The sequence below is a fragment of the Notothenia rossii genome (assembly GCF_949606895.1).
Source record: "Notothenia rossii genome assembly, chromosome: 4".
Lineage (NCBI taxonomy): Eukaryota > Metazoa > Chordata > Actinopteri > Perciformes > Nototheniidae > Notothenia > Notothenia rossii.
The window spans coordinates 88,034,007-88,049,483 of NC_136902.1; the positions used below are offsets into that span (position 1 = coordinate 88,034,007).

General features: G+C 38.1%; 2 protein-coding genes across 2 annotated transcripts; both read right to left on the reverse strand.

Moving 5' to 3' along the window:
* Nucleotides 1–1,961: 1,961 nt before the first annotated feature.
* Nucleotides 1,962–6,289, reverse strand: LOC307035267 (polymeric immunoglobulin receptor-like). The gene is made up of 9 exons (XM_079674377.1): nucleotides 6,193–6,289; nucleotides 5,641–5,964; nucleotides 5,223–5,523; nucleotides 5,031–5,128; nucleotides 4,858–4,892; nucleotides 3,595–3,648; nucleotides 3,392–3,457; nucleotides 3,132–3,206; nucleotides 1,962–2,454 (listed from the first exon to the last, which is right to left on the reverse strand). The coding sequence occupies exons 1-9, from the start codon at nucleotides 6,269–6,271 to the stop codon at nucleotides 2,374–2,376; spliced, it is 1,113 nt and encodes a 370-aa protein (XP_079530503.1). The 5' UTR covers nucleotides 6,272–6,289; the 3' UTR covers nucleotides 1,962–2,373.
* Nucleotides 6,290–7,166: 877 nt separating this feature from the next.
* LOC307038069 (polymeric immunoglobulin receptor-like) lies at nucleotides 7,167–9,747 on the reverse strand. The gene is made up of 7 exons (XM_079679363.1): nucleotides 9,576–9,747; nucleotides 9,024–9,347; nucleotides 8,607–8,907; nucleotides 8,413–8,510; nucleotides 8,287–8,321; nucleotides 7,989–8,030; nucleotides 7,167–7,785 (listed from the first exon to the last, which is right to left on the reverse strand). Exons 1-7 carry the CDS (start codon nucleotides 9,652–9,654, stop codon nucleotides 7,741–7,743), a joined length of 924 nt encoding a protein of 307 aa, XP_079535489.1. The 5' UTR covers nucleotides 9,655–9,747; the 3' UTR covers nucleotides 7,167–7,740.
* Nucleotides 9,748–15,477: the final 5,730 nt, after the last annotated feature.

Sequence of the window (15,477 nt, forward strand, 5' to 3'; positions counted from 1 at the left end):
TATTTAAAATACCACAGGTCGTGTAGTGATGTATTTGAGGTGCTGTCCACGTACCTGAGGTCACGCAGTCAAGTATGTGACGTGTACAGGGACCTGGTCTCTCAGACTCAAAAAGCCTTTCTCGCAACCTGCCCACTTTGCATCCCCGAGTTCCTGCAGTAAAGTATTTGACGTGTACAGTACACGTAAAATACTTTACTGCAGGAACTTGGGTATTTGAAATGTACAGGGGGATTTCTCCTTGGTGCTTGATCACAGGTGTCTGAAACTTAAATGGCATATTTCTGATGTTCCAGGGACCAACATGTTCGAGTGCTGTTTCCTTGAAGGATAGAGTCATTCTGGCTGCTGCTGAGCGGGACCAGTGAAAACACAGAGAAATCCAGAGAATATAAATATAAATCTTCACAACAATATTACAGTTTTTACAGCCTCATGTAAGCAGAGCTGCTCAGGACCTTTATACTCATTTAGAGAAGTGAAGCAACACGGAGTCTGTAGTCAACTGTGGTATTTAAACATCAACTGAAACAACTCAGTCTGACTTTCAGCGGCAGTTTCCCTGCTTTGAAGAATATTTCAGTTCATTTGAGTCCTGAACACATGCATCTAATAACACTGCCTCCATCGAGTGGACACAAACGGGTACTGCTGTGTGTGTGCGCGCGCGCGCGTGCGTGCGCATGCGTGCGAACGAGCGAGTGGGAGGAGATAATGAGCAGCAGCTCCTCTCTCTCCCTCTCACTCGTCTCAGCGTCTCTCTCAGGCAGTATGTAGTGTCTCTACTTTAAAGAGTCCTCTCCTGCTGATGTTCAGGTGTATATCAGTATGTAGTGTCTCTACTTTAAAGAGTTCTCTCCTGCTGATGTTCACGTGTACATCAGTATGTAGTGTCTCTACTTTAAAGAGTCCTCTCCTGCTGATGTTCAGGTGTATATCAGTATATAGTGTCTCTACTTTAAAGAGTCCTCTCCTGCTGATGTGCAGGTGTATATCAGTATGTATTGTCTCTACTTTAAAGAGTTATCTCCTGCTGATGTTCAGGTGTACATCAGTATGTAGTGTCTCTACTTTAAAGAGTCCTCTCCTGCGGATGTTCAGGTGTATATCAGTATGTAGCGTCTCTACTTTAAAGAGTCCTCTCCTGCTGATGTTCAGGTGTATATCAGTATGTAGTGTCCCTATTTTAAAGAGTCCTCTCCTGCTGATGCAGGTGTATATCAGTATGTAGTGTCTCTACTTTAAAGAGTCCTCTCCTGCTGATGTTCAGGTGTATATCAGTATGTAGTGTCTCTGCTTTAAAGAGTCCTCTCCTGCTGATGTTCAGGTGTATATCAGTATGTAGTGTCTCTACTTTAAAGAGTCCTCTCCTGCTGATGTTCAGTTGTATATCAGTATGTAGTGTCTCTACTTTAAAGAGTCCTCTAAAGAGACACTACATACTGATATACACAGTGGAGAATGTTCAGATGACGAATGATCTGTCGCCATGGCAACGGTATTTGATGACACCCCATAATATGCTTAGATGTTTTGATGGCTGCATCGTTACCAAACCTGTGAAGTTTTGGGCTGTTTGGAGCATTTTCACCGAAGTTATGAGAAAACCTTGTTTCATAGCGAGCATTGTGTTGCCATGGCAACAGCATTTGAAGACATTTCAAAACCGTCACGTAGATGTCTTCACGGCTGGACTGTTAGCACACATGAAGTTTGAGCACTTTTTGACCATTTTCTTAGGGGTTATAGCAATATCGTGTATTACGGCGAGGGATGTGTTGCCATGGCAATAGCTTTTGAGGAAAACTCACTAATGGCACATAGACGTGTTGAGGGCTGGACCATTAACTGTCATCTGAAGTCTGGTGCTGTTTTGTCCATTTTCATATCTGTTACGACAACATCGTCTTTTTTGGCAAGGGATGCGTTTCCATGGAAAATAAGAAGAGGAGGAAGACAACTGGCAGATTAATTGTTTAATTATTTTGGTTGCATGTTTAATTTTTTGTTATTTAATATCATTCATTTTACACCAAACATCACATAACAAACATTATGGTAAAATAAATGTTTTTTTGGTTCTGAAACATCATTTTCAACATCAAGAGTGTAGAAATCCTTTGTTAATGCATAAGAGAGGTTTGTTAGATGGATTTTAGAAGAAACAAACCTGACTCTTGAACTGAAGGTGATCGTGGGAAACTAGGCCCAAGTCAATACTTTAAAAAAATATATATTTAGCAGCTGTGTAGAGGAAATAACTAAAAGCAGAAGGTGCAAACTCTCAAAAAAAGAAGTAAGAGGGTTCTGCAAAACCAAAGACCACATGATAGCAAGTTGCAACACCGTCATCACAAAAGAAGTTCCAGTGAATCAAGGGAAGGGGTTACAATCCCCACAATTCCTGGAACTAGCCATGTTGCTGTTTGTTACATCCTCATCTTCTGCTTCAACCTGTTGCAGAAAAGAATACAAAATGAAATAACTGAAGAAATATCAAACATAAACCCTATTTGTTCAATACTAGCAGCTGAACATTTAAAAGTTGATTATTTTGAAAGTTAAAATACATTAACCTATATGCTCTTTCGTGCAGTTATTTTGTGCTGTACAAGTTATGGTTTGAATGGTTAAGGGTTACCTTGCCTGAAGATGTTCAGGCTTCACTATTCATACTTGCCAACCTTGAGACCTCAGAAATCGGGAGCATTTCAAAATGCAAAATAGGGGGGGGGCTAGTGGATCGCCGGAGGAGCTGTTAGATTAACATTAACATGCTTATTGTAGTTCTAAGTTCAATGCCTTGCGGCCTGAAGCACCATCCCAGAGAGTGGAGTAGTTGTCGATTCTTGTTCTGTGACTATCTGCTTCATCCTCTCAGACTTTCAGTTGCGCGCGCTACTAAAGAGACGTGTTACTATGGAAACCAAACAATGGTGTAGCTGTATTAAAGTCCGAGTGGAAACAGTCCTGAGTAGATCTGATTGTGTCAGAAATCGGGAGAAATGCGGGAGAAATAAGACCCCGGGAGGAAACCGGGAGAGGGCAATGAAATCGGGAGTCTCCCGCGAAAATCGGGAGGGTTGACAAGTAGTATTACCGTAGAATACAACATGTTAATGAAAACGTACCCTTTGTTTAGTTTGACGTTCTACAGCGACCACAGAGGAGTACATCACGTCCACATCTATATTAGCTTCTGACCACTGTGGAAGAAAGAAGAGACAGACACGTTCAGATCAATTTAACAATTTAACTTTTGATTTTGCTTCATGGTAACAAATGATTATTATTATGATGAAATAATAAATGCTGCCTGAGAGAACTTATCTTTCTACTTCTGTAATCCTGTTGTGAAATGCAAGTTGTGTTTTTATTGGTTAAGGGTTACCTTTTCTGAAGCTCTTCTCATGTGTTCAACATCGCTGTATGTTACTTCCTCTTCAGCGAGACCAAGCTGCAAACCATCAACATGAACATGAACAATTCTTCCTTTTTACGGTAAACAGATGATCATCCAAAACCTTACTCTGAATAGATTGGTATTCAAATTTGTAATGTTCTGTGCCAATCATTTGTTACACAGTGTCTTACCTGACCCGCCTTTCTCTTTTTCTTGACAGTACTGTATGTTACTTCCACATTAGACTGTGTTAAAAGAGCAAAGGACAGCATTTGAATGGCAAATATGAACCAAAAGCCTAATGTTCAATTGCCCTTTTACAAAGAAAGAAATAGTATGAATAAGAATAACAGTAATTAGTAAATATGACAATATACATTATATGTAATAAGTATGAATGTGATGTCTGCAGTGATTCATTGTAGCTTCAAAGGGACAGTCAGGGCCGGCCCGTAGCACTGGCGTTATAGATGTTCGGACTAGGACGCCAGATCTTAGGAAACATTTTTTTGATCGATTGCGCTCATCCTAATTTTCGTCCTTGATGTAACAATATTCATAATTAAGTAAATGTAACACCCTTTTCACCCCGGTTACACTTTTCATTTGCCCTGTACGATGGGCGCTGTAAGTGATGAAAGTGGGGGATGTTGGCTTATCAGGCGCCCGCAGCTCACATCCAAAGTTTGAGTGAGCGTGCTGTGGTTATTAGCATGTGGTGCTAGCTGCTCTAACGGATATAGGAAGAAGATGTTTCTACAATAATGTGGAGGGAGAGTCCTCTCCAGTCAGACTGAGAGGCTGATAACTACAGCTCAGTGAGGTAAAGGACTCTGTGTTTAGATAGTTCACTTTAGTCTTAAGTTATCTCAGTGGGTCTCAAACGGTTTGATCAAAATGTATGTAAACAAATATTTCCAAGGCACTCTTTTATAATTATTGGGATAAACAGGTTTGAAATCATTCCAATGTATACTATAGGACAGTAAACCAGACATATTGTTTAAAACTGGAGAGATAAAAAAATATGCATAAATAAATAAATGTTAATAGGTCAAATAAGATATGAATGAACAACAAAAATAAAATACGTTACATGTATTTTGTATTGGCTATGGTAGGTTATTGGTTATGTTCACATACTTATTTGATTATTAAAATGTAAAACGATCTTTTTCATAATGGTGTTTAGAGTTGTACCCCCTAGATCAGGTCTCTAGTAATTGTTTGCTCAAAGTGCACCAGATTGAAGCATTTTACTTTAAAATGTTAAAACATTTCTTCCCGGAAGAAGCTAAAATCTCGCCTAGGGCAGCAAATTGTCTAGAGCCGGCCCTGGGGACAGCACAGTAAATCCTATTTTATCTAGAATTGCTGCGAAGTGTGAAATTAAGTTAATACCAATTTCCTTTCTTGTAAAATATTGCATTTGGAAATGAATGATCATATCTTACAATTATTGTGGCTGGGGATTCTTCTTTGGTCTGTCCTAAAAGTGAAGCGATAAAAAGCATTTTTAGTGACAATAATAAACAGTTATCTGCATTAATAGTAAATATATTTATGATTAATGCACAATAACAAAAATGCTATTATTTGGATTTAGCATAATTCGGCATAGACTTACCGTGCTTTTTGAACATAAACCAGACAAACATGGCCACCATAACAATGAAGATCAGCAAACTCAAAGGGATGATGAAGCTCTCGTAGCTCCCTGAAACACTGCGACAGGAATAAATAAATAAAAAACATACGATGTGAATGACAGACTTGTATAAACAGTCAACATTTGCATGATAACGAGAAAGTCTCTCACCTTTGCTGCTGCTTCTCAGTAACAGTTATGTGCACCGGCATCTGTAAGTCTCCTTTAACGCACCAATACCAGCCGCTGCTCTCTGTCCTCAGTCCGCTCAGAGTCACAGTGAGAACACGGGAATCAATGACTTTGATGGTGACTCTTGAGTTATCTAACGATCCATTCGGCCATGTCACACAGGAGCTGCCCAGCCTGCACCACTTTATTTCTCCAGCGTTATAATAGTGATAATCGATGGTTATTTCTTCTCCACTGAATCCTGTCATCATCTGTTCATCCACATATAGATATGATTCGCCTTTATGGAAACATAATTCAATGGAAACTTTTAAGCAGCCTTGTCGGTACATGCTCCTGGTGTTTAAATACATGTTTAATATAGTTAAATCTGGCAAATACATCATTTGGATCCTACCTTTGTTGACTGACAGGTGGAAACGTGTTCCCGAATCTGGTCCATAATTAATCTCCACCACACACCAGTAATCACTAGTGTCCTCTTCAGTCAGGTCATTTATAGTCACAGCGAACACTCTTTGTGTTTTGTCATCAGAGATCACAAACTTTCCTGAACTGCTTGGTTCGTTTGTTTTAACTACATAAGAACAGAAGCCCAAAGTAGATCCTTGACACAAGTATTTCACATGTTTTTTGTATTGTGGCTCATAGAGACATGGCACAGTGATCGAACCTCCAGCTCTCACTGACACTTTACTGACTGTAGTTATGCTGTCAATTCCTGCAACAAAAGCAAACCCAACATTATTACATTACATTTAGCTGAAGCTTTTATCCAAAGCGACTTACAATAAGTATTATTATAAAAAGATAAATAAAAAATGATCAATAATCTTCCTTTAGATGGCCTACATAATGTTGATGTTCATATTAACTCATATTTAAACAATTACGTCAAAATTCACTCCAGCATAAAAGATGTTTTTAAGTTGTGAGTCTTGTGCCTGACCTGTAAGTCCAGTGAAGATGAGAAGAAAGGTCAGTCGAACCGTCATGTCGGGGAGTGAGTGAGTCAAGCTAAACAACATGAACCCTTTCACTGACAGACTGAGTCTTTAGTTCCTTTTGTGCAACTCTTAATATCTTCCCTCCTCCACCTCCTCCTCCTCCTCCTCCTCCTACTCCTCCTCCTCCTCCTCCTCCACGTCCCAATTAGTGTAAATACCCTATATAGAGTTTGTTGTTTTACCACAGCTCAAATGAACAGTTTTGCTTGATGTAATTACCAATGCATATGGTAAATAATACATGCTCTTGAAGTGTATGTGTCTTTTGGTGTTCTTTACATTGATTTTTGCTTTAGAGCTCCCTCGTCTGTAGTTTTCTCACATGCTTATCATTGCTATATTTTTTAATAGAATAGATGTATAGTAAACCAGATCTGATTAGATACCATGGCCATATTTGCTAATATAGAAAAGCATGAACCACTTCCTATAAATACTTCCCTTGTAAGGCGTAGGCGATCAGAGGAATTACCACGAAGGTTTAATAATATCTATGCAGCTAGTGCGCTTTTACAGTAAAATGTGCTGTAGACTTTGGGGGAAGGTCCAGTGACTTAAAATGTTTTAAACAAAACACCATCGTGGACTCAAACATGTTTATTAATTTAAACATTACATTAGAAGTAATAACTTATAGCCATTGCATATTCAATAAAAAATACAAATAATAAAACTTCAAATATAAGGTGTTATGTACATGTCTACATAAAAACACATACTTTTTTCATTTTAAAAACCTGTGTTTCAGTAACCAAAGTGTAGACACATGCAAACTTAAGAATGTAAACTTTCATTGATTAACCTGCTGCTTAGAGCGGACATCAACTTTAAGCATTTTGAACAAGAAACAGAGCAGTGGCAGTTCTTATACACTTTTGAATGTACAAGTCACATATTCCTGAATGCCCAAAGTATGTGTCAAATAAAAAAGAAATGAAAAGACAATTTAGAAACAGCAAAACTACCATCATGGAAGTGACATTTAGGTGGGAGCAGATGATTAGACCATAAGAATAAGAAGAGGAGGAAGACAACTGGCAGATCAATTGTTTAATTATTTTGGTTGCATGTTTAATTTCTTGTTATTTAATATCATTCATTTTACACCAAACATCACATAACAAACATTATGGTAAAATAAATGTTTTTTTGGTTCTGAAACATCATTTTCAACAGCAAGAGTGTAGAAATCCTTTGTTAATGCATAAGAGAGGTTTGCTAGATGGATTTTAGAAGAAACAAACCTGACTCTTGAACTGAAGGTGATCGTGGGAAACTAGGCCCAACTCAATACTTTAAAAAATATATATTTAGCAGCTGTGTAGAGGAGATAACTAAAAGCAGAAGGTGCAAACCCTCAAAAAAAGAAGTAAGAGGGTTCTGCAAAACCAAAGAGCACATGATAGCAAGTTGCAACAACGTCATCACAAAACAAAACTCCAGTGGTACAGATGTAGGGTAGTGGAAAAACATTCACATGTTTTCTGGAACTAAGGCATGTTGCTGTTTGTTACATCCTCATCTTCTGCTTCAACCTGTCCCAGAACAGAATACAAAATGAAATAGCTGAAGAAATATCAAACATAAACCCTACTTATTCAATAGCAGCTTAACATTTAAAAGTTGATTATATTTGTTAAATTAATCATTTCAAATAGTTTGTTGAATAACACTATGTGCCTTTTAGTGCAGTTATTTGTGCGCTGTACAAGTTATGGTTTGAATGGTTAAGGGTTACCTCGTCTGAAGATGTTCTCACATATCTTACTTCCCCTTCAGCCTGTGTTGGAGAAAAAAGAACGTCGTTTGCAGATGAGATGTTGTTAGATTTAATTAACAAGGCAAGTGTTAAAGTACTTTATTATAGGTTTGTGAGGACATGCTTAGGTGAGTTCAAATTGTTTTACTGTACCTTCTTAAAAACAATAAATATAAAAAGTATAAAATAAATCAATTACAATGATGTCCTCTCTTCCTCCAAATGTAATGTCTTCGCCGTGAAAAGTTATATTAGGAAAATAAATCAAATATTTTACCGTTGTTGTGGCTGATGATTCTAATATTGTCTGCTCTGAAAGAGACATAAAAGCACCTGTTGGTTACACACCTGTATTTCAGAAAAATACATAAAGGCTTCAAGGAAGAGTTCATGATATATTTACCTTGTCGTTTGTACATAAAACAGATGAACAAGTTCACCGTCGCAAAGATGATCAGCAAACTCAAAGGGATGAGGAAGCTCTCGTAGCTCCCTGAAACACTGCGGCAGGAATAAATAAATACAAAACATACAATGTGAATGACAGACTTGTATAAGCAGTCAACATTTTTGCATGATAACGAGAAAGTCTCTCACCTTTGCTGCTGTTTCTCAGTAACAGTTATGTGCACCGGCATTTGTAAGTCTCCTTTAACACACAAATACCAGCCGCTGCTCTCTGTCCTCAGTCCGCTCAGAGTCACAGTGAGATCACGGGAATCAATGACTTTCATGGTGACTGTTGAGTTATCTAACGATCCATTCGGCCATGTCACACAGGAGCTGCCCAGCCTGCACCACTTCATATCTCCAGCGTTATAATAGTGATAATCGATGGTTATTTCTTCTCCACTGAATCCTGTCATCATCTGTTCATCCACATATAGATATGATTCGCCTTTATGGAAACATAATTCAATGGAAACTTTTAAGCAGCGTATTTGGTACATGCTCCTGGTGTTTAAATAAATGTTTAAATAGTTAAATCTGGCAAATACATCATTTGGATCTTACCTTTGTTGACTGACAGGTGGAAACGTGTTCCCGAATCTGGTCCATAATTCATCTTCACACCACACCAGTAATAACCAGTGTCCTCTTCAGTCAGGTCATTTATAGTCACAGCGAACACTCTTTGTGTTTTGTCATCAGAGATCACAAACTTTCCTGAACTGCTTGGTTTGTTTGTTTTAACTAAATAAGAACAGAATTCCAAAGCAGATCCTTGACACAAGTATTTCACATGGTTTTTGTAATGTGGCTCATAGAGACATGGGACAGTGATCGAACCTCCAGCTCTCACTGACACTTTACTGACTGTAGTTATGCTGTCAATTCCTGCAACAAAAGCAAACCCAACATTATTACATTACATTTAGCTGAAGCTTTTATCCAAAGCGACTTACAATAAGTATTATTATAAAAAGATAAATAAAAAATGATCAATACTCTTCCTTTAGATGGCCTACATAATGTTGATGTTCATATTAACTCGTATTTAAACAATTACGTCAAAATTCACTCCAGCATAAAATATGTTTTTAAGTTGTGAGTCTTGTGCCTGACCTGTAAGTCCAGTGAAGATGAGAAGAAAGGTCAGTCGAACCGTCATGTCGGGGGGTGAGTGAGTCAAGCTAAACCACATGAACCCTATCACTACACAGACTGAGTCTTTAGTTCCTTTTGTGCAACTCTTAATATCTTCCCTCCCCCACCTCCTCCTCCTCCTCCTCCTCCTCCTCCTCCTCCTCCTCCTCCTCCTCCTCCTAGACCCATGTCCCAATTACTGTAAATACCCTATATAGAGTTTGTTGTTTTACCACAGCTCAAATGAACAGTTTTACTTGATTTAATTACCAATGCATATGGTAAATAATACATGCTCTTGAAGTGTATGTGTCTTTTGGTGTTCTTTACATTGATTTTTGCTTTAGAGCTCCCTCGTCTGTAGTTTTCTCACATGCTTATCATTGCTATATTTTTTAATAGAATAGATGTATAGTAAACCAGATCTGATTAGATACCATGGCCATATTTGCTAATATAGAAAAGCATGAACCACTTCCTATAAATACTTCCCTTGTAAGGCGTAGACGATCAGAGGAATTACCACGAAGGTTTAATAATATCTATGCAGCTAGTGCGCTTTTACAGTAAAATGTGCTGTAGACTTTGGGGGAAGGTCCAGTGACTAAAAAATGTTTTAAACAAAACACCATCGTGGACTAAAACATGTTTATTAATTAAAACATTACATTAGAAGTAATAACTTATAGCCATTGCATATTCAATAAAAAACACAAATAATAAAACTTCAAATATAAGGTGTTATGTACATGTCTACATAAAAACACATACTTTTTTCATTTTAAAAACCTGTGTTTCAGTAACCAAAGTGTAGACACATGCAAACTTAAGAATGTAAACTTTCATTGATTAACCTGCTGCTTAGAGCGGACATCAACTTTAAGCATTTTGAACAAGAAACAGAGCAGTGGCAGTTCTTATACACTTTTGAATGTACAAGTCACATATTCCTGAATGTCTTTTTTTCTATATTGAACCCCAAAGCATGTGTCAAATAAAAAAGAAATGAAAAGACAATTTAGAAACAGCAAAACTACCATTATGGAAGTGACATTTCGGTGGGAGCAGATGATTAGACCATAAGAATAAGAAGAGGAGGAAGACAACTGGCAGATCAATTGTTTAATTATTTTGGTTGCATGTTTAATTTGTTGTTATTTAATATCATTCATTTTACAACAAACATTATGGTAAAATAAATGTTTTTTGGTTCTGAAACATCATTTTCAACATCAAGAGTGTAGAAATCCTTTGTTAATGCATAAGAGAGGTTTGTTAGATGGATTTTAGAAGAAACAAACCTGACTCTTGAACTGAAGGTGATCGTGGGAAACTAGGCCCAAGTCAATACTTTAAAAAATATATATTTAGCAGCTGTGTAGAGGAAATAACTAAAAGCAGAAGGTGCAAACCCTCAAAAAAAGAAGTAAGAGGGTTTTGCAAAACCAAAGACCACATGATAGCAAGTTGCAACAACGTCATCACAAAAGAAGTTCCAGTGAATCAAGGGAAGGGGTAACATTCTCAAGTTTCCTGGAACTAGCCATGTTGCTGTTTGTTACATCCATCCTCATCTTCTGCTTCAACCTGTCGCAGAACAGAATACAAAATGAAATAACTGAATAAATATCAAACATAAACCCTACTTGTTCAATACTAGCAGCTGAACATTTAAAAGTTGATTATTTTGAAAGTTAAAATACATTAACCTATATGCTCTTTCGTGCACTTAATGCCTTGCGGCCTGAAGCAACATCACTGATAGAGCATATGTGTGGGCTGGACCTGTATTTTACAGGAAAGGAGTGAGCAGAGAGTGGAGTAGTTGTCGATTCTTGTTCTGTGACTATCTGCTTCACCCTCTTAGACTTTCAGTTGCGCGCGCTACTAAAGAGACGTGTTACCATGGAAACCAAACAATGGTGTAGCTGTATTAAAGTCCGAGTGGAAACAGTCCTGAGTAAATCTGATCTTCCCTCCTCCTCCTCCTCCAAGACCATCACAAATGTTAAATAATGTATATACTGTATATAAACTAGAGTTTGCTGTTTTACCACAGCTCAATTGAATAGTTTTGCTTGATTTAATTACAAATGTATATAATAATAATGCATTTTATTTATATAGCGCTTTTCACAACTCAAAGACGCTTAATATATTATATGGTATGTAACACTTGCTATTTAAGTGTATGTGATTTTTATGTACTTGTATATTATAATACAATAAATTGTTTTTTTATTTAGGGTTACCTCGTCTGCAGTTTTCTCACATGCTTAGCATTTCTATATTTTACTTTCTCTTCAGTCTGATAACGATTCAAGCCAAATGTTTTTTTTTTTTTATAAAATAGATGTATAGTAAACCAGATCTGATTAGATACCATGTGGACATCTTTGGGAATATAGAAAAGCATGAAGCACTTCTTATAAATACTACCTTTGTTAGGCGTACACGATCAGAGGAATTATCATGAAGGTTTACTAATATCTAGTACACTTTTAAAGTATAATTTACTGTAGACTATGGGGGAAGGTCCAGAGGTTAACAATTGTTTAAACAAGAGACCATCAGTGATTAAAACATGTGTATTAATTCAAACATTACAGTACAAGTCATTGCAAACTATAAGCCATTTTCAATTAAAAATACAAATAGTAAAGCTTCAAATATACAGTGGCGTTTTCTCCTGGAGGCCAAGGGAAGCCAGGCTTCCCCTGTTTTTTCGGATTGTAGTTATAATTTTAATAAATAAATAAAAACACTTCGTTTAGTTTCGGAAATTCTTTGTTGTGTGTTGCTGCCGGCCCGTCTCTCCCCTACGGAGCCCCCAAGGGGACATGGAGAAGAACAAAAAAAAAAAAATGTTTTGCGAGATCTCGCAAAACATTTTTATTTATTTTTTCTTCCCCATGTCCCCTTGGGGGCTCCGTACTCCCCCAATCTCATTGAGTATTTTACAAAGATTGAAACAGCGCCCCTCTAGATGTTATGGTGAAACAGTAGATTGCACTCTCTGTTGCGAGAGGAGGCCAGCCGAAATTGTCTGATGTGGACCCCAAGGAACCTGAAGCGGCTGACTCTCTCCACCGTATTCACATTGATGGCGATGGGGGCGTGTCCCTCTCCCTGCTGCTTCCTGTAATCCACAATCAGCTCCTTTGTTTTGCTGACGTTGAGATGGAAGTTGTTATCCTGGCACCAAGATGTCAGTTTTCCGACCAACAGCTGTTGTCTCGAAGTTGGTCCGGTGCAAAGAGAGCGAGAACAAGTTGTTTCTCCGTCTGTATCTGATTCAGGGCTCCTCCTTTCAATGGCGGCTGTGGCGTAGGGGGTCCGCCCTCCTCTCTCTCCAATGTCCGATATCGCGCATAACAGAGGATTTAGACGTTGTGTGTTCCACACGCCTTTTCTCCTCAATACTCATTCATGACTTTTTATTTAATGCATTTTAACGGCTGTAATCGGTCAACGTAAAACCGGAAGTAGACACTGTTGATAACGGCAACGCCCTTCAATACAGCTTTTCAAAATAAACTTAACCGGAACTGTTTTCAGAATAAAACAGTTTTGAGCTTACTGTGTGTTTAAGCCAAGCGGCAAACTCTGTGGAAGAGCCGGGACGCCAATACAGAAGTGGCACACACTGCAGTTCATATATTGGCCGATAGGGACTGACTGCAGAAAGGAGCAATTTCCATAGACCCCCATGTTAAAATGCCCAATTTTACAGCAGAAAAAAACATGTTTCTACCAATGGATGCAATAAATAGTATTATGAATATAGTTAGATTCCACCTTCATGATTATGGATCTGTGAGTGAATTGTTTTCTAGCACGACCCTTTTATTTATATTAGGCCTTAAAGTTTTTGCATAAATTAGGGCGTGGTCACATTGAGTGACGGCTCTGTGAAGTGACTGCTGCTGTTAGCTTCTTGTCTCTCTGCTAGCTGCTCCGTGAATCTACAGGCACTCTGCCTGTTAAGCTCATCCAGGGAACACAACTTGCCCCCGGAGGTGTTTGTTTGTTCTTCATGCTTATATATTGGACTATTGTGACTCGCTCTGCGGTTGAAACAGACGGTGCATGAATCCGGTTTTGCGGTAAGTGAAATTCGAGTACTTATTTATGTGTTAATGATTTTAATCAGCTACGTAATTAATGTTACGGCTTGGGTAAGCGAGTGGTAGCTACATCGGTGCTAACGATGCTAATAGTAGCCTCCAAGTTAAAATCATAGACTATATTTATAAAGGTTAAAACGAAATAGACAAGTGTTAAGCGTTAAGTGGGATAATACTGTACAACAAACGGCTTCTGATTGAGGTTGATAAAATAAGGTCAGCCTTGTAACTTAGAGAGATGATTATTATGTAGGTAGGAACTGTATGCATCGCTAAGGTTAATTTAAATTGGCTATGCTCAAGTATGTAGACCTGATGTAGACAAGCTAATGTGGAAGTAGTGTATGTGTGTATTGTGTGAAATTGGTATCAAATAAACAGTAAGCATTGGTAACACAACTTCCAAAGTTACAGTAGAATAAAAAGGACCCTGACTCGGACAATACACAATCCAACATGTTCAACTGAAGAGAATCAGTTATATTGTTTGTACACATGGTACTTTACATATATATCTGCTGTTTAAGGTGTCCAGGAGATGCAGACAGGCTGGACCAGAGAGTGAGAGACAGAACTGGACTCCTCACAGCAGTGAACTTCAGCTCAGGTACAAAGACTCTTTTTTTCACACTGTACAAAAAATCAAGAAAGATATTAGTTTAAATAAATGAAGTGTTGACTTTGCCCAGCATGGGCTCCTCCATCAGGTCTGGACCTCCTCACAGAGGAAAGACCCTCAGTCCTCTCCAAACCAACAGACAGGACGTCCATCACACAGAGGTTTCTCCCTGAAGTCTCTGCAGCTCTCTGGACACCACGCTGTCTCAATCCGTCCACACTGAATATGAGAGGGAGAAAATGAAAATAACAAATGCTTTAAGAAACATAAAGTTGAGTTGCTCAGTTTTTTTAGATTGTCAATAATATTACTGTATAACTAATATATCAGGTTAAGAGGCACATTCAAATAAAGATTGGTCTTTAAATACATGTTGTCTTTTGAATTGTTTGTCTAAAGTCAAGGATCTAGAACTGGTACTTAGTTTTAATGATACAGTCTGGTTATTATGCTGTTTGGAGGAGGCCTCACAGGTAAGAGCACTACTGTAACTAGCTACCATCACATGTACCTTAGCTTGGCTTAAATTTATTAAACGTATAGTTAAGTGATATCAAAATATAAATAACTAATGTCATGCAAACATATTAATATTTGCTCGATTCCAGTGTTGAATTTAGCACAATTGCATACAAACGTTAAGGGATTTTAAGATTCTGAAGTATTATGCTAAAAACTCAATAACTTAGATTTTTATTTATAGTTTTGCTGAATAGTTTCATGTGCGCTTACCTTAGAAACGTAAAATGCCACGGAAGTGTGCAGATGGGGAGCATGTTAGCTTAGCTTGGTAGCTTCAGCTAGCTCTGGAACTTTCAGCTCGGTGGCAGCGGCTCCGCCTCGGCTATTTGCCCTTATTTGGAGCAGGCTGGAGTAGGCGGGAGTTGAACTCTGACGTTACTGTCAAGCCGTTAATGGCCGACTCCGCCTACAAAGGGCTTCTCGGCAACTCCTATGGGTGAAGTCACGGACCCTACGTCCATTTATATACAGTCTATGGTTTAAGCTAAATTACGTCATTCAAAATTGATTTTAATTTCTTACAATACCCGTAAAGCACTGCTGCCGTATTTAAGATCAACCGATCCTGGCGACCTCCAATATGACATAGAATCCAGCAACAGAGTTATCTTAG

Bases quoted from the DNA above. Each gene is read 5' to 3' on its own strand.
- LOC307035267 (XM_079674377.1), bottom strand. From the start codon at position 6,271: ATGTTGTTTAGCTTGACTCACTCACTCCCCGACATGACGGTTCGACTG. The intron at 3,649-4,857 runs GTAAGATATGAT...CTTTTAACACAG, and splicing joins AATCCCCAGCCACAATAATT to TCTAATGTGGAAGTAACATA. The intron at 3,458-3,594 runs GTAAGACACTGT...GATGGTTTGCAG, and splicing joins AAAAGAGAAAGGCGGGTCAG to CTTGGTCTCGCTGAAGAGGA.
- LOC307038069 (XM_079679363.1), bottom strand. From the start codon at position 9,654: ATGTGGTTTAGCTTGACTCACTCACCCCCCGACATGACGGTTCGACTG. The intron at 9,348-9,575 runs GTCAGGCACAAG...CTTTTGTTGCAG, and splicing joins CATCTTCACTGGACTTACAG to GAATTGACAGCATAACTACA. The intron at 7,786-7,988 runs GTAACCCTTAAC...GTTCTGGGACAG, and splicing joins TGAGAACATCTTCAGACGAG to GTTGAAGCAGAAGATGAGGA.